This window comes from Bombina bombina, chromosome 7 (assembly GCF_027579735.1).
Source record: "Bombina bombina isolate aBomBom1 chromosome 7, aBomBom1.pri, whole genome shotgun sequence".
Taxonomy (NCBI): domain Eukaryota; kingdom Metazoa; phylum Chordata; class Amphibia; order Anura; family Bombinatoridae; genus Bombina; species Bombina bombina.
The window spans coordinates 16,121,782-16,147,415 of NC_069505.1; the positions used below are offsets into that span (position 1 = coordinate 16,121,782).

Consider the following 25,634-nt stretch of genomic DNA (forward strand, 5'->3'; position numbering starts at 1 on the left):
AACACCACCTAAAAAATCATTAGCAAAACAAAAAAGTGTCACAAAACAGAACAAAAATACATTACTAAGTACAGTTACACTCATAACAACACCACCTAAAAAATCATTAGCAAAACAAAAAAGTGTCACAAAACAGAACAAAAATACATTACTAAGTACAGTTACACTCATAACAACACCATCTAAAAAATCATTAGCAAAAATATTGCATTAAAAAGTTATAAAGGCTCAAAGATATAAGGGTCTCAGGTGTTAGGGTAAAAAAAAGGCTGCCAAACGGCTTTAACATAGAGATTCATACAAATACATGTCTAAATGTGTATGTATAAATATATATACTGTATGTCTATATAAGTACTATGTATTTGTGTATTTTATATGTGTATGTATAAATATATATACTGTATGTCTATATAAGTATACTATGTATTTGTGTATTTTATATGTGTATGTATAAATATATATACTGTATGTCTATATAAGTATACTATGTATTTGTGTATTTTATATGTGTATGTATAAATATATATACTGTATGTCTATATAAGTACTATGTATTTGTGTATTTTATATGTGTATGTATAAATATATATACTGTATGTCTATATAAGTATACTATGTATTTGTGTATTTTATATGTGTATGTATAAATATATATACTGTTTGTCTATATAAGTATACTATGTATTTGTGTATTTTATATGTGTATGTATAAATATATATACTGTATGTCTATATAAGTATACTATGTATTTGTGTATTTTATATGTGTATGTATAAATATATATACTGTATGTCTATATAAGTATACTATGTATTTGTGTATTTTATATGTGTATGTATAAATATATATACTGTATGTCTATATAAGTATACTATGTATTTGTGTATTTTATATGTGTATGTATAAATATATATACTGTATGTCTATATAAGTATACTATGTATTTGTGTATTTTATATGTGTATGTATAAATATATATACTGTATGTCTATATAAGTACTATGTATTTGTGTATTTATATGTGTATGTATAAATATATATACTGTATGTCTATATAAGTATACTATGTATTTGTGTATTTTATATGTGTATGTATAAATATATATACTGTATGTCTATATAAGTATACTATGTATTTGTGTATTTTATATGTGTATGTATAAATATATATACTGTATGTCTATATAAGTATACTATGTATTTGTGTATTTTATATGTGTATGTATAAATATATATACTGTATGTCTATATAAGTACTATGTATTTGTGTATTTATATGTGTATGTATAAATATATATACTGTATGTCTATATAAGTATACTATGTATTTGTGTATTTTATATGTGTATGTATAAATATATATACTGTTTGTCTATATAAGTATACTATGTATTTGTGTATTTTATATGTGTATGTATAAATATATATACTGTATGTCTATATAAGTATACTATGTATTTGTGTATTTTATATGTGTATGTATAAATATATATACTGTATGTCTATATAAGTATACTATGTATTTGTGTATTTTATATGTGTATGTATAAATATATATACTGTATGTCTATATAAGTACTATGTATTTGTGTATTTTATATGTGTATGTATAAATATATATACTGTATGTCTATATAAGTACTATGTATTTGTGTATTTATATGTGTATGTATAAATATATATACTGTATGTCTATATAAGTATACTATGTATTTGTGTATTTTATATGTGTATGTATAAATATATATACTGTATGTCTATATAAGTACTATGTATTTGTGTATTTTATATGTGTATGTATAAATATATATACTGTATGTCTATATAAGTACTATGTATTTGTGTATTTATATGTGTATGTATAAATATATATACTGTATGTCTATATAAGTACTATGTATTTGTGTATTTATATGTGTATGTATAAATATATATACTGTATGTCTATATAAGTACTATGTATTTGTGTATTTTATATGTGTATGTATAAATATATATACTGTATGTCTATATAAGTACTATGTATTTGTGTATTTTATATGTGTATGTATAAATATATATACTGTATGTCTATATAACTATACTATGTATTTGTGTATTTTATATGTGTATGTATAAATATATATACTGTATGTCTATATAAGTATACTATGTATTTGTGTATTTTATATGTGTATGTATAAATATATATACTGTATGTCTATATAAGTATACTATGTATTTGTGTATTTTATATGTGTATGTATAAATATATATACTGTATGTCTATATAAGTACTATGTATTTGTGTATTTTATATGTGTATGTATAAATATATATACTGTATGTCTATATAAGTACTATGTATTTGTGTATTTATATGTGTATGTATAAATATATATACTGTATGTCTATATAAGTATACTATGTATTTGTGTATTTTATATGTGTATGTATAAATATATATACTGTATGTCTATATAAGTACTATGTATTTGTGTATTTTATATGTGTATGTATAAATATATATACTGTATGTCTATATAAGTACTATGTATTTGTGTATTTATATGTGTATGTATAAATATATATACTGTATGTCTATATAAGTACTATGTATTTGTGTATTTATATGTGTATGTATAAATATATATACTGTATGTCTATATAAGTACTATGTATTTGTGTATTTTATATGTGTATGTATAAATATATATACTGTATGTCTATATAAGTATACTATGTATTTGTGTATTTTATATGTGTATGTATAAATATATATACTGTATGTCTATATAAGTACTATGTATTTGTGTATTTTATATGTGTATGTATAAATATATATACTGTATGTCTATATAAGTATCCTATGTATTTGTGTATTTTATATGTGTATGTATAAATATATATACTGTTTGTCTATATAAGTATACTATGTATTTGTGTATTTTATATGTGTATGTATAAATATATATACTGTATGTCTATATAAGTATACTATGTATTTGTGTATTTTATATGTGTATGTATAAATATATATACTGTATGTCTATATAAGTATACTATGTATTTGTGTATTTTATATGTGTATGTATAAATATATATACTGTATGTCTATATAAGTATACTATGTATTTGTGTATTTTATATGTGTATGTATAAATATATATACTGTATGTCTATATAAGTATACTATGTATTTGTGTATTTTATATGTGTATGTATAAATATATATACTGTATGTCTATATAAGTATACTATGTATTTGTGTATTTTATATGTGTATGTATAAATATATATACTGTATGTCTATATAAGTATACTATGTATTTGTGTATTTTATATGTGTATGTATAAATATATATACTGTATGTCTATATAAGTATCCTATGTATTTGTGTATTTTATATGTGTATGTATAAATATATATACTGTTTGTCTATATAAGTATACTATGTATTTGTGTATTTTATATGTGTATGTATAAATATATATACTGTATGTCTATATAAGTATACTATGTATTTGTGTATTTTATATGTGTATGTATAAATATATATACTGTATGTCTATATAAGTATACTATGTATTTGTGTATTTTATATGTGTATGTATAAATATATATACTGTATGTCTATATAAGTATACTATGTATTTGTGTATTTTATATGTGTATGTATAAATATATATACTGTATGTCTATATAAGTATACTATGTATTTGTGTATTTTATATGTGTATGTATAAATATATATACTGTATGTCTATATAAGTATACATATGTATTTGTGTATTTTATATGTGTATGTATAAATATATATACTGTATGTCTATATAAGTACTATGTATTTGTGTATTTTATATGTGTATGTATAAATATATATACTGTATGTCTATATAAGTATACTATGTATTTGTGTATTTTATATGTGTATGTATAAATATATATACTGTATGTCTATATAAGTACTATGTATTTGTGTATTTTATATGTGTATGTATAAATATATATACTGTATGTCTATATAAGTATACTATGTATTTGTGTATTTTATATGTGTATGTATAAATATATATACTGTATGTCTATATAAGTATACTATGTATTTGTGTATTTTATATGTGTATGTATAAATATATATACTGTATGTCTATATAAGTATACTATGTATTTGTGTATTTTATATGTGTATGTATAAATATATATACTGTATGTCTATATAAGTATACTATGTATTTGTGTATTTTATATGTGTATGTATAAATATATATACTGTTTGTCTATATAAGTATACTATGTATTTGTGTATTTTATATGTGTATGTATAAATATATATACTGTATGTCTATATAAGTATACTATGTATTTGTGTATTTTATATGTGTATGTATAAATATATATACTGTATGTCTATATAAGTACTATGTATTTGTGTATTTTATATGTGTATGTATAAATATATATACTGTATGTCTATATAAATATACTATGTATTTGTGTATTTTATATGTGTATGTATAAATATATATACTGTATGTCTATATAAATATACTATGTATTTGTGTATTTTATATGTGTATGTATAAATATATATACTGTATGTCTATATAAATATACTATGTATTTGTGTATTTTATATGTGTATGTATAAATATATATACTGTATGTCTATATAAGTATACTATGTATTTGTGTATTTTATATGTGTATGTATAAATATATATACTGTATGTCTATATAAGTACTATGTATTTGTGTATTTTATATGTGTATGTATAAATATATATACTGTATGTCTATATAAGTATACTATGTATTTGTGTATTTTATATGTGTATGTATAAATATATATACTGTATGTCTATATAAGTATACTATGTATTTGTGTATTTTATATGTGTATGTATAAATATATATACTGTATGTCTATATAAGTATACTATGTATTTGTGTATTTTATATGTGTATGTATAAATATATATACTGTATGTCTATATAAGTATACTATGTATTTGTGTATTTTATATGTGTATGTATAAATATATATACTGTATGTCTATATAAGTATACTATGTATTTGTGTATTTTATATGTGTATGTATAAATATATATACTGTATGTCTATATAAGTATACTATGTATTTGTGTATTTTATATGTGTATGTATAAATATATATACTGTATGTCTATATAAGTATACTATGTATTTGTGTATTTTATATGTGTATGTATAAATATATATACTGTATGTCTATATAAGTACTATGTATTTGTGTATTTTATATGTGTATGTATAAATATATATACTGTATGTCTATATAAGTACTATGTATTTGTGTATTTTATATGTGTATGTATAAATATATATACTGTATGTCTATATAAGTACTATGTATTTGTGTATTTTATATGTGTATGTATAAATATATATACTGTATGTCTATATAAGTACTATGTATTTGTGTATTTTATATGTGTATGTATAAATATATATACTGTATGTATACATATGTATTTGTGTATTTATAGACATATAAATACATATGTACGTACACACACACCTATATATACAGACATCCCAACCTGCAAAAACTCATTTCAGGGAGGTGGTTTCACCCGTTACTGCTCTGCGTGCCCCCCCCCCCCCCAGTTATATACTGGATACCTGAAAACCCTAAATAAGATAGAGACTTATTATTAAAATAGCTTCCCACTAAACTCGCTTAAAAAAAAAAAATTAGCTTTATTGCACAACCACATACAACAAACCTATTTTCCAGTGATCGTGCGCTTGTTGAATTCTAAAATATTTCAGAATACAAAGTTTAATTCCGTGCAGTAAATAAGGTAGTATTTGTGTGTTATTTTATTACTGATGCATGCTTTGAGGGTTCCATAGCGTCCCAGCTTGTGAAGTAATCCGTATAGTTGTCCCTGTATGACTTTCAGATTTTGTGTCTGGGAGCGTGTGTGATTTTGAGTTTGAGAGGCTATTTGTAATTATGTTTTGTACTCACAGTAGAGTCAGTTTGATAAGGACCTGACAGGAGGGGAATCTATCTCCTCCCTCACAGGGGCGCACTCTTTGCCCTCTTTCTCAGTTCTCACTCAGCCTATGCTGCAGCTGATGTTGCCTGCTGCTGATTCTCCTCCTCCCCCAAGAGCCTTATTGCTGCCTCCAAACAGCAGGAGGGAGGGTGGCAGACACGCAATATGCTGAAAGTAAAGACAGACTTGCTGTGACAATGCCTTCCTGCTCGATGATGTCACCGCAACTAGAGGCATTTCTTAAAGAAACACTGTTTCCAGATTTGGGCCACGTTGGATCATAGTACTGTACTTGTAGTTTCAGGGAGATTGCATTTCATTTGCGGGCGTCAGGGAGCCGCTATTACAATGAGGGAGACTCCCTGAACTTCAGGGAGAGTTGGGATGGGATGTCTGTGTGTATGTGTGTGTGTGTGTGTGTATATATATATATATATATATATATATATATATGTATACAGGTAGCCCTCAGTTTACGCTGGGGTTAGGTTCCAGAAGGAATGGTTGTAAATCGAAACCGTTGTAAATTGAAACCCAGTTTATAATGTAAGTCAATGGGAAGTGAGGGAGATAGGTTCCAGGCCCCTCTCAAAATTGTCATAAGTAACACCTAATACATTATTTTTTTAAAGCTTTGAAATGAAGACTTTAAATGCTAAGCAGCAATATAAATGTAATAAAATAACCACACAACACAGAATATATAATTAAACTAAGTTAAATGAACAAAAACATTTGCTAAACAGCATTATAAACCTAATAAAATAATCACACAACACAGACTTTACTTGCATTTTTCTGCAAACAGTTCTTTCTATGCATTCCAATCTGGACTGATTTATAGACAGGAAGATCTTGTTCCTTTGAAATCTGCTCGATAGCTCAGGTCTGGTTAAACTGATTAATTTCAGCTTGCTTGGCTTGCAACACAAGTGGACAGCTCCACCTACTGGCTATTTTAATAAATGCACTGCTTCTCAATGCTTTTCAATAGCAGTCACATGACTGGAAAAAAAGGTTGTTATTCTTAAACGGTGTAAATTGAACCGTTGTAAACCGAGGGCCACCTGTATATGTGTATATATATATATATATATGTGTGTGTGTGTGTGTATATATATATATATATATATATATATATATATATATATATATATACATACATTTAAGCCTTTTGCAGTTAAGTAGATGAAAACATGAAAAAACATTAATGAAATATTCATATTTAATAAAGATTTTAACTAAGTATTGACTGTAAATATTTCACATTCCAATGTTATGCACATAACATATATAGAATATATAGATATAAATATATTTGTGCAAAAACATTGTATATATAGACATATGTATTTATGAATAAATAGAGCATATTCTGCTATGTGAAGAACATTAGAATGTGAACTATTAATATTTTCATGTTGGGTTAGCGCACTTGAGGATATGTGATCGTGTTTGCATGCGAGTAACGCGTTTTGCTAAATTGACTTCTATGTGGGAATATGTTATCGCTTTCAACTTGTAATACAAGCCCAACCCGACGCGTGCAAAAAGCTTACTTCTAGCGCAGTTAACGCTTGAGCGGGGGCGTTAAATAGCGCTTCACTTGTAATCTGGCCCTATATATCTACAGATACAGAGAAACAGGGTTTATTACAGTTCAGGGTTGCAGCATTAATACAAATGTATTATATATTTAAAATGTACTTTAGCGGTCTCTCACTTGTTCTTAAAGGTCACTTTTTATATATGCATTAGGAATGTATCACTGCATATCAAAATATGTTTTATAACTGTTTTTGTTTGAGCAATTTGCATTGTTTTGCACTCCAGGGACAAACCTCTTGACAAAGCATTAATTTATGTTTATCTCCTTACCTGTGACCAATTAGGATCAGATATAAATAAGTGCTTATACTTATCAACCAATCCCTGTATAGCAGTGGTCTCAAAGTACCGGCCCTGGTGCCATATGTGGCCCTCATGATAGTTCAATCTGGCCCTCCCTTGTTTATTAGGTAAATTGTTAATTTGGCTCCATCAATTTTTTTACTGTTCTAAGAAGTGTAACAAGTTGATGTTCTATATAGGCACTCACATGATAAATATAAAGACAAGCAATGTCCAGTGTAGACTCCCATTATGCACTGCTTGGATAAAAGTGACTTTATATTCAGTTCCATAATGATCACTTCACTTGACACTCACAAGATAAATTTACACTGTGTATGTCTATTGTGGACTACAACTCCCATTATGCACTACTACTTGGGTTAATGTCACTTCCAGTTTCTAGTATATTCAGTTCCAGTGCAAGTGGCTCCCATTGTCACGCTGCTTCTCTGCTCTGCTGTGGCCGTTGCTGCAGACACAGGCACTCCTCCTGTTGCTAGGGATACAGCAGTGTAACTGCAGGAAGGTAATGACATCATCACCGCCCTCCCTGTCTTCCCTATGTAAAGGCCTCAGTCTCTCTCTCCTGTGCCCAAGTATAGGTGTTACTTCTTGTGCTCCTGGGTACTGTATATGTATATGCTGAATTACTGGACTGCTTAACTGTTGATTAACTCTGCCTGTTTGACTATGCTGCTTGCCTTAAACTCTGCATTGCTGGATTGCTTAACTGTTGATGAACTCTGCTCGTTTGACTACGCTGCTTGCCTTAACCCCTGAATTGCTGGATTGCTTTACCATTGATGAACTCTGCCTGTTTTGACTTCTCTGCTTGCCTTAACCCTAAAATATTGGATTGCCATTCTGTTGCCAAACTCTGCCTGCCTGACCAGTCTATTGATTTACCCTTGAACTGCCTTACCGCTGGATTCCCTACCTATTGCTGTCAGAGACTATCCTGTCTGTTTCCAGTCCTTCAAGTGGTTTACCCTTGAACTCCTAACCGCTGATTCCTACCTGCTGCCGCCAAAGACTACCCTGCCTATTGTGAGTACTGCTTACTTTATTTTCCAAACTTTCTCTGCTCTAGGATATTCCCTATCATTCCAGCTTGACGCTGGGTTAAGAAGACTACTGGCCAAGTTTGGTCTGATAGTGGAATATCCCACGAGCATTACACCCATGGGAGAAGAACACTTGGCCAGTGGCCCCTGGATACAGTGAGCTTGATATCCCTGCTGTACAGCATGTATATTGGTCTCTCGGGGGATAGAGGAACGCTAAATTACAGGAAAAGTAGACAAAATAAATAAATGAAAGTGCATTGCAAAATTTTTTCACTATGCATAATTATCCTTCTATAGAGAATTTCATTTCGCATTTATTGTCCCTTTATACACACATAATACACCTAAAATATATCCTTATATCATGTATAGATCTCTGTTCTATAACTTTTATAAATGTTGAGAGACCCTCATCGTTACACTGGCTCAGAATCTATAAATATTACACCAAATGCCATGGTATTGTGACAAGCACATGGCATTGTTGGTGCCCAGGAGTTGCTCTCATGGAAGGTTCCTCTCATTTTACCATGAGAGTATTTAAATAGCAGCCTCAACTGTAGATGTGATATCATAATATGTGACTTCAGTGTCCCTCTTCTTCCTCTTCCTCCGTTTCATCATACTGAGGACCCATGACAAAGTGTTGGGGATATGCGATACCACATTCCCCAGCAAATCTCTGCCAACGGGCGTCATCGCTCTCGTGTGTGATGTACCTTTGGCCAACTCGTGTTTCTAAATCACGAAGGTCCAACCATGTCTGGAAGTCCTGTAGCAGATTAAAGTTGTGATAACATTAATGGATGAAAATTGGAGACATTAATTCCACTCTATAATAAGACAGATGGACTTACACTGTATACTATGATTAGATGACTTAACACTTTGAAATGTTAAAACCTTAATTCAATATTTTTTAAACTTATGGCTGCTAATGTGGGAATGTGACTGACAGGGGGGCTGCAGGGCCACAGGTCTGATCTGAAGTCTGATGTGGGTATGTGACTGACAGTGGGATTGAAGAGTCAGGAGTCTGATCTGAGGTCTGATGTGGGTATGTAACTGACAGAGGGGCTGCAGGGTCAGGGGTCTGATCTGAGGTCTGATGTAGGTATGTGACTGACAGAGGGGCTGCAGGGCCTGGGGTCTGATCTGAGGTCTGATGTAGGTATGTAACTGACAGAGGGGCTGCAGGGCCTGGGGTCTGATCTGAGGTCTGATGTGGGTATGTGACTGACAGAGGGGCTGCAGGGCCAGGGATCTGATCTGAGGTCTGATGTAGGTATGTAACTGGCAGAGGGGCTGAAGGGCAAGGGGTCTAAACTGAGGTCTGATGTGGGTATGTGACTGACAGAGGGGCTGCAAGGCCAGGGGTCTGATCTGAGGTGTGATGTGGGTATGTGACTGACAGAGGGGCTCCAGGGCCAGGGGTCTGATCTGAAGTCTTATGTGGGTATGTGACTGACAGAGGGGCTCCAGGGCCAGGGGGCTGATCTGAAGTCTTATGTGGGTATGTGACTGACAGAGAGGCTGCAAGGCCAGGGGTCTGATCTGAGGTGTGATGTGGGTATGTGATTGATAAAGGGGTTGCAGGGCCAGGGGTCTGATCTGAGGTCTGATGTGGGTATGTGACTGACAGAGGGGCTCCAGGGCCAGGGGTCTGATCTGAAGTCTTATGTGGGTATGTAACTGACAGAGGGGCTGCAGGGTCAGGGGTCTAATCTGAGGTCTGATGTTGGTATGTAACTGACAGAGGGGCTGAGGGGCCAGGGGTCTGAACTGAGGTCTGATGTAGGTATGTAACTGACAGAGGGGCTACAGGGTAAGGGGTCTGATGTGGGTATGTAACTGACAGAGGGGCTGCAGGGTCAGGGGTCTGATGTGGGTATGTAACTGACAGAGGAGCTGCAGGGCCAGGGGTCTGATCTGAGGTCTGATGTGGGTATGTAACTGACAGAGAGGCTGAAGGGCCAGGGGTCTGTACTGAGGTCTGATGTAGGTATGTAACTGACAGAGAGGCTGCAGGGTCAGGGGTCTGATCTGAGGTCTGATGTAGGTATGTAACTGACTGACAGAGGGGCTACAGGGTCAGGGATCTGAACTGAGGTGTGATATAAGTATGCGATTGATAGAGGGGCTGCAGGGCCAGGGGTCTGATCTGAGGTCTAATGTCGGTATGTGACTGACAGAGGGGCTGCATGGTCAGGGGTCTGATCTGAGGTCTGATGTAGGTTTGTGACTGACAGAGGGGCTGCAGGGCCAAGGGTCTGATCTGAGGTATGATGTGGGTATGTAACTGACAGAGGGGCTGCATGGTCAGGGGGTCTGATCTGAGGTCTGATGTAGGTTTGTGACTGACAGAGGGGCTGCAGGGCCAGGGGTCTGATCTGAGGTATGATGTGGGTATGTAACTGACAGAGGGGCTGCATGGTCAGGGGGTCTGATCTGAGGTCTGATGTAGGTATGTAACTGACTGAGGGGCAGCATGATCAGGGGAATGAGCTGAGGTCTGATGTGTGCATGTGACTGACAGAGGGGCTGCAGGGTCAGGGATCTGAACTGAGGTATGATGTGGGTATGTGACTGATAGAGGGGCTGCAGGGCCAGGGGTCTGAGCTGAGGTCTGATGTAGGTATGTGACTGACAGAGGGGCTGCAGGGCCAGGGGTCTGATCTGAGGTCTGATGTGGGTATGTGACTGACAGAGGGGCTGCAGGGTCAGGGGTCTGATCTGAGGTCTGATGTGGGTATGTGACTGACAGAGGGGCTGCAGGGCCAGGGGTCTGATCTTAAGTCTGATGTGGTTATGTAACTGACAGAGGGGCTGCAGGGCCAGGGGTCTGATCTGAGGTCTGATGTGGGTATGTGACTGAGAGAGAGGCTGCAGGGCCAGGGGTCTGAGCTGAGGTCTGATGTAGGTATGTGACTGACAAAGGGGCTGCAGGGTCAGGGGTCTGATCTGAGATCTGCAGGCCCATTTATCAAAGGTCTTGCGGACCTGATCCGACACTGCGGATCAGGTCCGCAAGACCTCGCTAAATGCGGAGAGCAATACGCTCTCCGCATTTAACATTGCACCAGCAGCTCACAAGAGCTGCTGGTGCAACGCCGCCCCCTGCTGACTCGCGGCCAATCGGCCGCCAGCAGGGAGCTGTCAATCAACCCGATCGTATTCGATCGGGTTGATGTCTGGCGATTCCTGTCCGCCTGTTCAGAGCAGGCGGACAGGGTTATGGAGCAGCGGTCTTTTGACCGCTGCTTCATAAGTTGTGTTTCTGGCGAGTCTGAAGACTCGCCAGAAACACGGCCCTTCAAGCTCCATACGGAGCTTGATAAATGGGCCTGCAAATGTGGTTATGTAACTGACAGAGGGGCTGCAGGGCCAGGGGTCTGAGCTGAGGTCTGATGTAGGTATGTGACTGACAGAGGGGCTGCAGGGTCAGGGATCTGAACTGAGGTATGATGTGGGTATGTAACTGACAGAGGGGCTGCAGGGCCAGGGGTCTGAACTGAGGTCTGATGTAGGTATGTGACTGACAGAGGGGCTGCAGGGTCAGGGGTCTGATCTGAAGTCTGATGTAGGTATGTAACTGACAGAGGGGCTGCAGGGTCAGGGGTCTGATCTGAGGTCTGGTGTGGGTATGTGACTGACAGAGGGGCTGCAGGGTCAGGGGTCTGATCTGAGGTCTGATGTAGGTATGTGACTGACAGAGGGGCTGCAGGGTCAGGGGTCTGATCTGAGGTCTGATGTAGGTATGTGACTGACAGAGGGGCTGCAGGGTCAGGGGTCTGATCTGAGGTCTGATGTAGGTATGTGATTGATAGAGGAGCTGCAGGGCCAGTGATCTATTGTCTGATGTGTGCGCTTATATATTTCTTAGTTTTTAATGCAATATGGTCTATAATTATTATATATTTTCTCTCCCTCTGAACAGTGAAAATAATCACGTACCTGCATCCATGGATGGCTCAGAGCTTTGTCAACGCTGAATCTCTTTCTGATCTTCACCTGCAGCAAGCTGTTGATCAGTGTTATGGCTACACAAAAGAAATATATATTATTATACCAGTTACTATAATGTAAGCAATAATTACTTAGAGCATGTAGTTTAAGCACTTATAACCGTGCAAGTCTATGTGTTTAACCCAGCAAATGGGTCAAACACATAGTTAAAGGGCAGCCTAGGAGCCTCAGAGTAAAGCAGGTAATAAATAGAAATGCCGGTGTGCGAATCGGCAGCAGTAGGTGAGTAGCCCAGCTGTGCGAATGCCGCTGCTGATTGGCTCAATGGCTGTTTCCTATTGGGACCAGCTTCTCTCTGCAGCTCTCGAGTCGAGAGGGGGGGGGGTAAAAACATAGACTTGCAGGGTCACTAGTGCTAAAATTATATCCTCTAATTATTTTTTTTCATTAGAATGGCCCTTTAATTTATTGAAAGGCATAGTTATTATAGAATTGAAGATAATGAGCGTTTTTTAATAGCCGGATCTACGGCATAGTAACCACCCAGTGCTCTCCTGTTCTTCACTGCACCTATAGTATTATAGTGGAACTTTCACTGATGAAGCCCATACAGACTGAAACATGCATCTCAAATTGGTTGGAAAACTTAGAACTGCTTAGTATTTCAGGGTTTTGACCGTCTTTTTAGACAGAATTTGACTGATCAATTTCAGGAGAGTAAAAGTGGGCTAAAAGAGGCTGCAGCTCATACATTGAACCTCACTAATTTGTTTAGTTTTAGCAATTAGGCTCCATAGAATAACATAGGATTGAAACAACTGAATCGGACATGCCAATCCTACTTGAATCGGGTGGAATAAGTTGACATTGTCAAGAGAAATATTAGCTTATGTATGGTGGTTTATGGACTTCACACCATAGGGTCTTAATATAACTATAGGTAGTTAGATCTCTTTCTATACACGATAGTGTTAGAGTGACAGGAAGGAGGTATACAATCTTATCTTGTAGGCGAAGCGAAGGGATAATGACAACATTTTCTAACCATCATTTGAAATCTCATTCCAGGGGTTCTTTGGATACATAAAAGCCGCATTCTGTATCTGGTCATTGATATCTTCATCCTCGTTGAATGGGAAAGTGCCACTGAGGCTGACATAGATGATCACACCTACAGACCACATGTCCAGCGAGCGATTGTACCCACTGTTTCTCAGAACTTCAGGTGCCAAGTAAGCTGGAGTTCCAACAACAGACCTGCGGAAAGACTTCTCGCCGATAATACGGGCAAAGCCAAAGTCACAAAGCTTCACCTAGAATTAAGGAAGAGTGCGGGTGAGTATTGAAAAACCAAACTGAATGGAATGGAAGAGATAATGGGATATTTGGATAAGCTTAGGTTGGCTTTAATTGGCTAGCATAAATAATAGAGAAGTAATGAAAGATATTTACCTTATGTGGCAGGTAATACTGCTTTACAAATTATAGCATCCAAGGATTGAGAAACTCCTTTTTTATAAAGTGCCTGAGTAAACATCAGCTTTAACAGCTATAAAAGCTGAAGCTATCCAGAATATTGAATTAGTTAACAATCTTATTGTATCCTTATATGATAAAAATATGGCATTTATCTTTAGCGTTTGCCTTATTCAGACATAAGCTATATCATTATGTCCTTAAGGTCAGCAGTTTTAGATCTCTTTAATATAGGTTAATACTGACCATGTTAGAACCCTTTCTGAGGCAGAAAAAGAACCCTTGGCCACTTATAAATATCAACCTTATTATAACGGGTGTCGCAATTTATTTATGGATGGATAACCTTGCTATAAAAGCTTTATTGATTCAGAATACTGGATGATTCTTATAGTCTCATTACATCTTATATGTCAAACCTATTGTATTCCTCTTTATCTATACAGCTTGCTATAACTGCTGTCTTAGAAATATATTCATTTAGATTGCGTCTAATTAATACAGACAAGTACTGACCATGGGGCCGATTTATCAAACCGCCAATCGGCCCCAATGCATTTGTTTCCGTGCGAGCCTTCAGGCTCACTAGAAAGAGGAGTTAAGAAGCCGCAGTCTTAAGACCGCTGCTCCTTAACCTGTCCGCCACCTCTGAGGCGGCCGACAGCAATCAGCCCGATCAGATACGATCAGGTTGATTGACACCCCCTGCTAGCGGCCGATTGGCCGCCAATCTGCATTGGTCGGCATAGCACAAGCATTTCTTATGAAATTCTTGTGCAATGATAAATGCTGACAGCGTATGCTATCGGCATTTATCAATGTGCGGTGGACATGATCCGCTCGCACTTTGATAAGTCTACCCCAACCAGTTGACTTAATATTTGGTAAAGGGTGTGTAAAATTGCTATACAAGCTGATTCAGAATATTAGATGAGTCATATATATATATCATTCTTCCTCATATGCCAATGTGAGGTCCATTGAAGACCCTGATTTAGACACCCCGGTAGCAAGACACAATATTGATGTGACTTGCAGGGGGTGATAGAGAAGACAGATTGAATAAGAGGGATGTATACTGGATCTTCTCTCTGTAAACTGTTGCCCCATTATGTCTTAGCACATTACAATTTCAAAATAATTAAGTTATATATTTTAGCAATGTTTAATTATAATATTTGGAATAATTTAGTTATACTATTGCTAAGAATTCTTCCTAATAGTCCTTGGTAGGGAAGCAGAATATAATTTGCTTGTAAAATAAAGTCTTTAAATTATTAATATATACAGCATTGGAGACTCAACAAAGCAGTTAAAAAGTGTGCAAGCGCACGAAACGCGCCTGTGTGGAAGTCTCAGCTTCCCTTGGATTCTGAAACTTTTACTGGAGTAGCCCTCTTGTGATGCTTTATTCCCTGTTATTTCTGGATTATATATATATATACTAAATAAGAGATTGAAAGACGCAGAAACGTGTAAATGAGAGTGATAATATATTTAAAGGTTGGGCTTTACAATTTACTTTTATCAAATGTGCTTTGTTCTCTTGGTATTCTTTTTTGAAAGCTAAACCTAAGTAGGCTCATATACTAATGTCTAAGCCCTTGAAGGCCACCTCTTATTTCAGTGCATTTGACAGTATTTCACAGCTAGATAGTGCTAGTTCATGTGTGCTATATAGATAACGTGTTCTCACAACTGTGGAGTTATTTATGAGTCAGGACTGATTGACTAAAATGCAAGTCTGTCAAAAAGCACTGAGATAAGGGGGCAGTCTACAGAGGCTTAGATGCAAGGTAATCGCAGAGGTAAAAAGTATATTAATATAACAGTGTTGGTTGTGCAAAACTTGGGAATGGGTAATAAAGGGATTATCTATCTTTTAAACAATAGAAATTCTGGAGTAGACTGTCCCTTTATAATAATGAAATATAAAGTAAAAACAAATATATATGTATACAGTATATAAAGGAATAATATAATAAACATCAGATTAATTAGTGGAAGACATTTTTTGTTCCTCACTTGTGGGAATGGATCCTCTCTAGCAAGCAGAACATTTTCTGGTTTGAGGTCACAGTGGACAATGTTCTTTGAATGTAGGTGACGAAGGGCTGTCAAGATCTGTTTGGGATATAAAAGAAATACAATTTTATGTTATGTGGTAGTAATGATTGCCAAGTAGAAATGCAAGAAGGTAGCAGGAAAAGTCAGTAGGATACTAGTGAAAAAAATAATGTTAAAATGTAATTTATTACTCCGATACTAACAGAAAATGTTGGAGAACATCGTTTGTAAGGTGTTGTATCAGTCTCTGGCATCCAAGGAGTTAATCATAACCTCAATTCCCTAACTCGTTACCCCAGTCTGTAGCTCCTAATCCTAAACTATGACCCTAATACCTAAACCAAACCGTAACCCCAATCCCTACTGCTATCATGTAACCCCAGTCTGTATCTCCTAATCCTAATACCTTAACCAAATCCTAACCCCAATCCATAGTGCTATCATGTAACCCCAGTCTGTATCTCCTAATCCTAATACCTAAACCAAACCGTAACCCCAATCCCTACTGCTATCATGTAACCCCAGTCTGTATCTCCTAATCATATTATTTAAACCAAACCAAACCCTAACCCCAATCCATAGTGCTATCATGTAACCCCAGTTTGTATCTCCTAATCCTATTACCTAAACCAAACCCTAACCCCAATCCATAGTGCTATCATGTAACCCCAGTCTGTATCTCCTAATACCTAAACCAAACCGTAACCCCAATCCCTACTGCTATCATGTAACCCCAGTCTGTATCTCCTAATCATATTATTTAAACCAAACCAAACCCTAACCCCAATCCATAGTGCTATCATGTAACCCCAGTTTGTATCTCCTAATCCTATTACCTAAACCAAACCCTAACCCAAATCCATAGTGCTATCATGTAACCCCAGTCTGTATCTCCTAATACCTACACCAAACCGTAACCCCAATCCCTACTGCTATCATGTAACCCCAGTCTGTATCTCCTAATCCTAATACCTAAACCAAACCCTAACCCCAATCCATAGTGTTATCATGTAACCCCAGTCTGCATCTCCTAATACCTAAACCAAACCGTAACCCCAATCCATAGTGTTATCATGTAACCCCAGTCTGTATCTCCTAATCCTAATACCTAAACCAAACCCTAACCCCAATCCCTACTGCTATCATGTAAACCCAGTCTGTATCTCCTAATCCTATTACCTAAACCAAACCCTAACCCCAATCCCTACTGCTATCATGTAACCCCAGTCTGTATCTCCTAATCCTATTGCGTAAACCAAACCATAACCCCGATCCATAGTGCCATCATGTAACCCCAGTCTGTATCTCCTAATACCTAAACCAAACCGTAACCCTAATCCATAGTGCTATCATGTAACCCCAGTCTGTATCTCCTAATACCTAAACCAAACCGTAACCCCAATCCATAGTGCTATCATGTAACCCTAGTCTGTATCTCCTAATCCTTATACCTAAACCAAACCATAACCCCAATCCATAGTGCTATCATGTAACCCCAGTCTTTAGCTCATAAAACAAATCCCTAACCCTATCTCAAACCCTAATATTGAAGCCAAATTCTAACCCAATCCCAAACTATACCCCCAACGCCAAAACCAATGTTTGGCTTCTAAACCAAGTCTAGCCCTAGCTCCTAACCCAAAGCTCTTATTAAAATCCTATTTTTAGCCCTAAAGCTCTTGCTTTATACTTAACCATAATCCCAATCCATAACTCATACGTTATCTCTAAACCCTAGCCCTATCCGTAACACTAACCCTTAGGCTTTAAACCAAGTCTAGCTCCTAACCCAAAGCTCTTATTAAAATCCCTATTTTAGCCCTAAAGCTCTTGCTTTATACCTAACCATAATCCCAATCCATAACCAATGCATTATCTCTAAACCCTAGCCCTAACCCCAACACTAATCCTTAGGCACCGATTTGTCATGCAGTGTATGCTACAGTTTCTGTGAGTTAAGAAGCAGCGGTCTTAAAACCACTGCTCCTTAACCTGTCCGCCACCTCTGAGACGGTGGACAGCAATCATCCTGATCCGATACTATCAGGATGATTCACACCCCCCTTAGGCTTTAAACCAAGTCTAGTTCTAGCTCCTAACCCAAAGCTCTAATTCAAATTCCTTATTTTAGCCCTAAACCCAAATCCTGGCCTATTGCATAACACTATCTAGGTCACGATCCCTTAGCCTTTGCCATAACCCTGATCCCAGCTATAACTCCAATCTTTAACTCTAGCCTTACACCTAACATTAGCCATAATCCTAATAACTAATCCTATTCCCAGTCCCTAACTCAAGACCTATCTCTAACCTAATTAGATCCCTAACTCCAATTCATAACTCTTGCTCTTACTTTAGCCCTAACCGTAATCCCAATCCATAACCAATGCATTATCTCTAAACCATAGCTCTAACCGTAATCCCAATCCATAACCAATGCATTATCTCTAAACCATAGCTCTAACCGTAATACCAATCCATAACCAATGCATTATCTCTAAACCATAGCTCTAACCGTAATACCAATCCATAACTAATGCATTATCTCTAAACCATAGCTCTAACCGTAATCCCAATCCATAACTACTGCATTATCTCTAAACCATAGCTCTAACCGTAATACCAATCCATAACCAATGCATTATCTCTAAACCATAGCTCTAACCGTAATCCCAATCCATAACTAATGCATTATCTCTAAACCATAGCTCGAACCGTAATCCCAATCCATAACTAATGCATTATCTCTAAACCATAGCTCTAACCGTAATCCCAATCCATAACTAATGCATTATCTCTAAACCATAGCTCTAACCGTAATCCCAATCCATAACCAATGCATTATCTCTAAACCATAGCTCTAACCGTAATACCAATCCATAACTAATGCATTATCTCTAAACCATAGCTCGAACCGTAATCCCAATCCATAACCAATGCATTATCTCTAAACCATAGCTCTAACCGTAATACCAATCCATAACTAATGCATTATCTCTAAACCATAGCTCGAACCGTAATCCCAATCCATAACTAATGCATTATCTCTAAACCATAGCTCTAACCGTAATCCCAATCCATAACTAATGCATTATCTCTAAACCATAGCTCTAACCGTAATCCCAATCCATAACCAATGCATTATCTCTAAACCATAGCTCTAACCGTAATACCAATCCATAACCAATGCATTATCTCTAAACCATAGCTCTAACCGTAATCCCAATCCATAACCAATGCATTATCTCTAAACCATAGCTCTAACCGTAATACCAATCCATAACCAATGCATTATCTCTAAACCATAGCTCTAACCGTAATACCAATCCATAACTAATGCATTATCTCTAAACCATAGCTCTAACCGTAATCCCAATCCATAACTACTGCATTATCTCTAAACCATAGCTCTAACCGTAATACCAATCCATAACCAATGCATTATCTCTAAACCATAGCTCTAACCGTAATCCCAATCCATAACTAATGCATTATCTCTAAACCATAGCTCGAACCGTAATCCCAATCCATAACTAATGCATTATCTCTAAACCATAGCTCTAACCGTAATCCCAATCCATAACTAATGCATTATCTCTAAACCATAGCTCTAACCGTAATCCCAATCCATAACCAATGCATTATCTCTAAACCATAGCTCTAACCGTAATACCAATCCATAACTAATGCATTATCTCTAAACCATAGCTCGAACCGTAATCCCAATCCATAACCAATGCATTATCTCTAAACCATAGCTCTAACCGTAATACCAATCCATAACTAATGCATTATCTCTAAACCATAGCTCGAACCGTAATCCCAATCCATAACTAATGCATTATCTCTAAACCATAGCTCTAACCGTAATCCCAATCCATAACTAATGCATTATCTCTAAACCATAGCTCTAACCGTAATCCCAATCCATAACCAATGCATTATCTCTAAACCATAGCTCTAACCGTAATACCAATCCATAACCAATGCATTATCTCTAAACCATAGCTCTAACCGTAATACCAATCCATAACTAATGCATTATCTCTAAACCATAGCTCGAACCGTAATCCCAATCCATAACTAATGCATTATCTCTAAACCATAGCTCTAACCATAATACCAATCCATAACCAATGCATTATCTCTAAACCATAGCTCTAACCGTAATACCAGTCCATAACTAATGCATTATCTCTAAATCATAGCTCTAACCGTAATCCCAATCCATAACTAATGCATTATCTCTAAACCATAGCTCTAACCGTAATACCAATCCATAACTAATGCATTATCTCTAAACCATAGCTCTAACCATAATACCAATCCATAACCAATGCATTATCTCTAAACCATAGCTCTAACCGTAATACCAATCCATAACCAATGCATTATCTCTAAACCATAGCTCTAACTGTAATCCCAATCCATAACCAATGCATTATCTCTAAGCCATAGCTCTAACCATAATCCCAATCCATAACTAATGCATTATCTCTAAACCATAGCTCTAACCGTAATACCAATCCATAACTAATGCATTATCTCTAAACCATAGCTCTAACCGTAATACCAATCCATAACCAATGCATTATCTCTAAACCATAGCTCTAACCGTAATACCAATCCATAACCAATGCATTATCTCTAAACCATAGCTCTAACCGTAATCCCAATCCATAACTAATGCATTATCTCTAAACCATAGCTCTCACCGTAATCCCAATCCATAACCAATGCATTATCTCTAAACCATAGCTCTAACCGTAATACCAATCCATAACCAATGCATTATCTCTAAACCATAGCTCTAACCGTAATCCCAATCCATAACTAATGCATTATCTCTAAACCATAGCTCTCACCGTAATCCCAATCCATAACTAATGCATTATCTCTAAACCATAGCTCGAACCGTAATACCAATCCATAACCAATGCATTATCTCTAAACCGTAAACCTAACCGTAACTATAAAAGGGACATGAAACACAATTTTTTTTCTTTTGTTATTTAGACAGTGATCAGTTCAAAAAAATAAATTTCCAATTACTTCTATTATCAAATTTGCTTTGTTCTCATGTTATTTTTATTTTTTGTTGAAGGGCATACCTAGGTAGGTATTGTGCATGTGTATGGAGCTACAAACACTGCTGACACCTAGTGCCCTTACAAAAGAATAACATTATTTTTTGCTAAACTGCTGCCATACAGTTCTTTAGACACATGCTCCTGAGCCTGCCTACCTGCTTTAAAATAAAAGATACAGAGAACAAAATACGTTTGAAAACAGAAGTAAATTCTAAACTTTTTGTTTTATGTACCTTTATTCATATATGTTACCCAGATTTCTAAGTCTAGCCTTGTCCCTAACCGCCAATCCCTAACTGTAGCTCTATCACAAACGCTACCTTAACCATAATCCTAGCCCATGCCTATCTCAGGCCTTATCAGTCATTATATCCAAAATGCCAGCCCTAACCCCAATCTATATTGCAAGATTTCTGTCTAAAATGAAACCTAAAGATAAACCTAGCTCTACCACCAATCCCTAAATTTAGCTCCATAAGTTAATATTAACCTTATCCTTGCACTATCCCAATACCTAACTGTAACTCTATCCTTAACCATTGCCTTCACGTTAATCCTAGCTCTGACCCCAACCTTATCAATGACCATAGTGATAATCCCAGCCCTAACCCCAGTTTCTAACGGAAGCCATCTGCCTAAGTTTAGCCCTAAACCCATAGCTTAAATTTAGCCCTTTACTTAACCCCCTACATCTAACCCTTTCCCTAACCCTAGTAAGAAACATAACCACAGTCCCCATCTTCAGTCCTAACCCTAAGTTTAGCTTTAACAAGAAGCCTTTACTCTAAACCTATTTATAACTCCAGTCCTCCCTAATACTAGCCCTATCTAATAATCCTAGCCTCAATTCCTAAAACTAGCCTTATACTCTAACTCTATCCCTAGCATTAGCAGTAATGTTAATCTTAGCCCTAACACCTATCCTTAACCCAATATCCATCCTTAAACCTTACCCTAACAGTAAAATCCAATCCCTAAACCTAACTTTTCCTTAGATTGAGATAGTTGGTCACCATATTGTTACATCAGGATGTCCTGGCCAGTGAGATCTCAGAATACACCAGATCTCCTCCCTCGGTATTCCAGATGGGAGACGGTTATGGGTGATCTTACTGCTCTGTCTATTGGGAGGTACGTACCTGCGTAACAAGAAACCTGGTATTGCGCTCAGGAAGTCTTCCCTTGTCACTGGAGAGGATCATCTCTAACATATCACCATGAAGTTTCTCCATCACCACAAATATACGTTCAGTTGTCTCACACATGGCCTCCAAGTCAACCACTCCATGGAAACGCAAGTTCTGGGGATGACAGGAACACGTCAAGGGGACACTTTTTTTTATATCAGCACCAGTTATTATTTCACAAGAATTAAGGGCTCTAAATGTTTTCTTGGAACCCTTTAATGTGATTGATCAGTTAAAGAGACAGTGTACTCTTAAATATTCTCCCCTTTACTGTGTTCCCAAAGATTCATTGTACATGCTGAAGTGTATTTAATGTTTACAAATAGCTCCTTTATCTTTATTTCAGTATTAGAAATAGCTGATTTTGAATTTGGTATCCCTACCTATACTGAACATTTCTATACTTAAAGGGACAGTCTACTCCAGAATTTGTATTATTTAAAAAGATAGATAATCCCTTAATTACCCATTCCCCAGTTTTGCATAAACAACACTGTTATATTAATAGACTTTTTACCTCTGTGATTACCTTGTATCTAAGACTCTGCAGACTGCCCCCTTATCTCAGTTCTTTTGTCAGACTTGCATTTTAGCCAATCAGTCCTGACTCCTAGGTAACTCCATGGGAGTGAGCACAATGTTATCTATATGGTACACATGAACTAGCACTGTCTTGCTGAGTTTTAAAGGTTATAAAGTATATTAATATAACAGTGTTGGTTGTGCAAAGCTGGGGAATGGGGAGTAAAGGTTTTATCTATCTATACAAATTTTGGAGTAGACTGTCCCTTTAAGTATTGTTTATAGAGAAGCTGTGTAAACATAGCCAGCAGAAGAAATTACACTCCCAATGGGGTTAGGAGAGATAATATGATCATTTAAGATGATCAGAGATAATATAACGAAGAGTGTGTGTGTAGAGAAAGTTATAAAATAAAGAGATCAGATTTGCCTTAAAAAACAACCTATTTAATAGGTGGTGGTTAAAAATAAAAATTCAGCTATTACATGTACAAAAATAAACCTAAATACTTACGGCTAGATTACGAGTTTTACGTTAGGCTTAAAAAGCAGTGTTAGCCGGTCCTAACACTGCTTTTTAACGCCCGCTGGTATTACGAGCCTTGCAGGTACAGGTGTACCGCTCACTTTTTTGGCCATACTTGGAAATACCGCAAATCCACTTACGTAAATTGCGTATCTTATTTTTTCAATGGGACTTTGCATACGCCGGTATTACGAGTCTGACAAAAAGTGAGCGGTAGATCCTCTCCTGTCAAGACTGGTACCGCATTTTAAAGTCAGTAGTTAAGAGTTTTACACTACAACGCCGTAGCATAAAACTAAAGTGCTAAAAAGTACACTAACACCCATAAACTACCTATTAACCCCTAAACCGAGGCCCCCCCCCCCACATCGCAAACACTAAAATAAAAATTTTAACCCCTAATCTTCCAAACCGGACATCGACGCCACTATAATAAATATTAACCCCTAAACCGCCGCACTCCCGCATCGCAAACACTAGTTAAATATTATTAACCCCTAATCTTCCGTCCCTAACATCGCCGACACCTACCTACATTTATTAACCCCTAATCTGCCGCCCCAACGTCGCCGCCACTATATTAAAGTTATTAACCCTTAAATCTAACCCTATCACCCCCCTAACTTAAATATAATTTAAATAAATCTAAATAAAAATAACTATCATTAACTAAATTATTCCCATTTAAAACTAAATAATTACCTATAAAATAAACCCTTAGCTAGCTACAATATAGTTACATTGTATCTAGCTTAGGGTTTATTTTTATTTTACAGGCAACTTTGTATTTATTTTACCTAGGTAGAATAGTTACTAAATAGTTATTAACTATTTACTAACTACCTAGCTAAAATAAATACAAAAGTACCTGTAAAATAAAACCTAACCTAAGTTACACTAACACCTAACACTACCACTATAATTAAATAAATTAACTAAATTAAATACAATTAAATAAAATTAACTAAAGTACAAACCCCCCACTAAATTACAGAAAATAATAAACAAATTTCAGGTCTTTAAACTCATTGCACCTAATCTAATCCCCCTAACAAAATAAAAAAGCCCTCCCCCCAAAATAAAAAAAGCCCTACCCTACACTAAATTACAAATAGCCCTTAAAAGGGCCTTTTGCGGGGCATTGCCCCAAAGTAATCAGCTCTTTTACCTGTAAAAAAAAATGACAAATCCCCCCCCCCAACATTAAAACCCACTCACACAACCAACCCTATACAATTTTACATTATACTGTCCCTAATCAAAGTATTCACACAGTTTCAATTCCCCATTATTGTTTAACTAGGTGATAAGCTTGCCCAGAGGGCAGTCTATGTTTAAAACATTACAAACCCCAAAGCTCTTTAACATGTAAAAATTACAAAGTACCCCCTAACAGTAAAAGCCCCCCACCAACCAACCCCCAAAATAAAAAAAAACAAAGTCTAAAAAAAACTAAGCTACCGATTGCCCCTAAAGAGGCATTTGTATGGGCATTGCCCTTAAAAGACAATCAGCTCTTTTACAGCCCTAAAAACCCTAATTTTAAAAATAAAAATAAAAAGCTTAAAACTAAGCCCCACCGTTCCTGAAGTCCGGCGGTGAAGGTCTTCTTCCAGGCGGCTCCATTATTTTCTATCTTCATCTGGAGCGAAGGTGGAGCGGAAGTGCGGAGCGGTCTTCCCCAATGCGCGGATCTGGAGCAGCAGTCCTCAGCAGCGGTACTCAGGGGCGTGGAGGCTCCTCTTCATCCGATCTCCGGCGTACCCTGAAAATTGAATGCAAGGTACCGCATTCAATTTGGGGTACCT

The 25,634-nt window shown here is 36.1% G+C and overlaps 1 protein-coding gene across 1 annotated transcript in view; it reads right to left on the reverse strand.

Moving 5' to 3' along the window:
- Window positions 1-9,281: 9,281 nt before the first annotated feature.
- LOC128665771 (serine/threonine-protein kinase D1) overlaps window positions 9,282-25,634 on the reverse strand; it is a 102,231-nt gene continuing 85,878 nt past the window's right edge. Inside the window, exons 7-11 of the mRNA XM_053719964.1 lie at window positions 22,731-22,892; window positions 16,460-16,558; window positions 14,004-14,271; window positions 12,947-13,032; window positions 9,282-9,764 (exon numbers count right to left, since the gene is read on the reverse strand). Coding sequence (XP_053575939.1) covers window positions 9,579-9,764; window positions 12,947-13,032; window positions 14,004-14,271; window positions 16,460-16,558; window positions 22,731-22,892 — 801 coding nt within the window. The 3' untranslated portion in view covers window positions 9,282-9,578. The remainder of the gene's footprint in view (window positions 9,765-12,946; window positions 13,033-14,003; window positions 14,272-16,459; window positions 16,559-22,730; window positions 22,893-25,634) is intronic.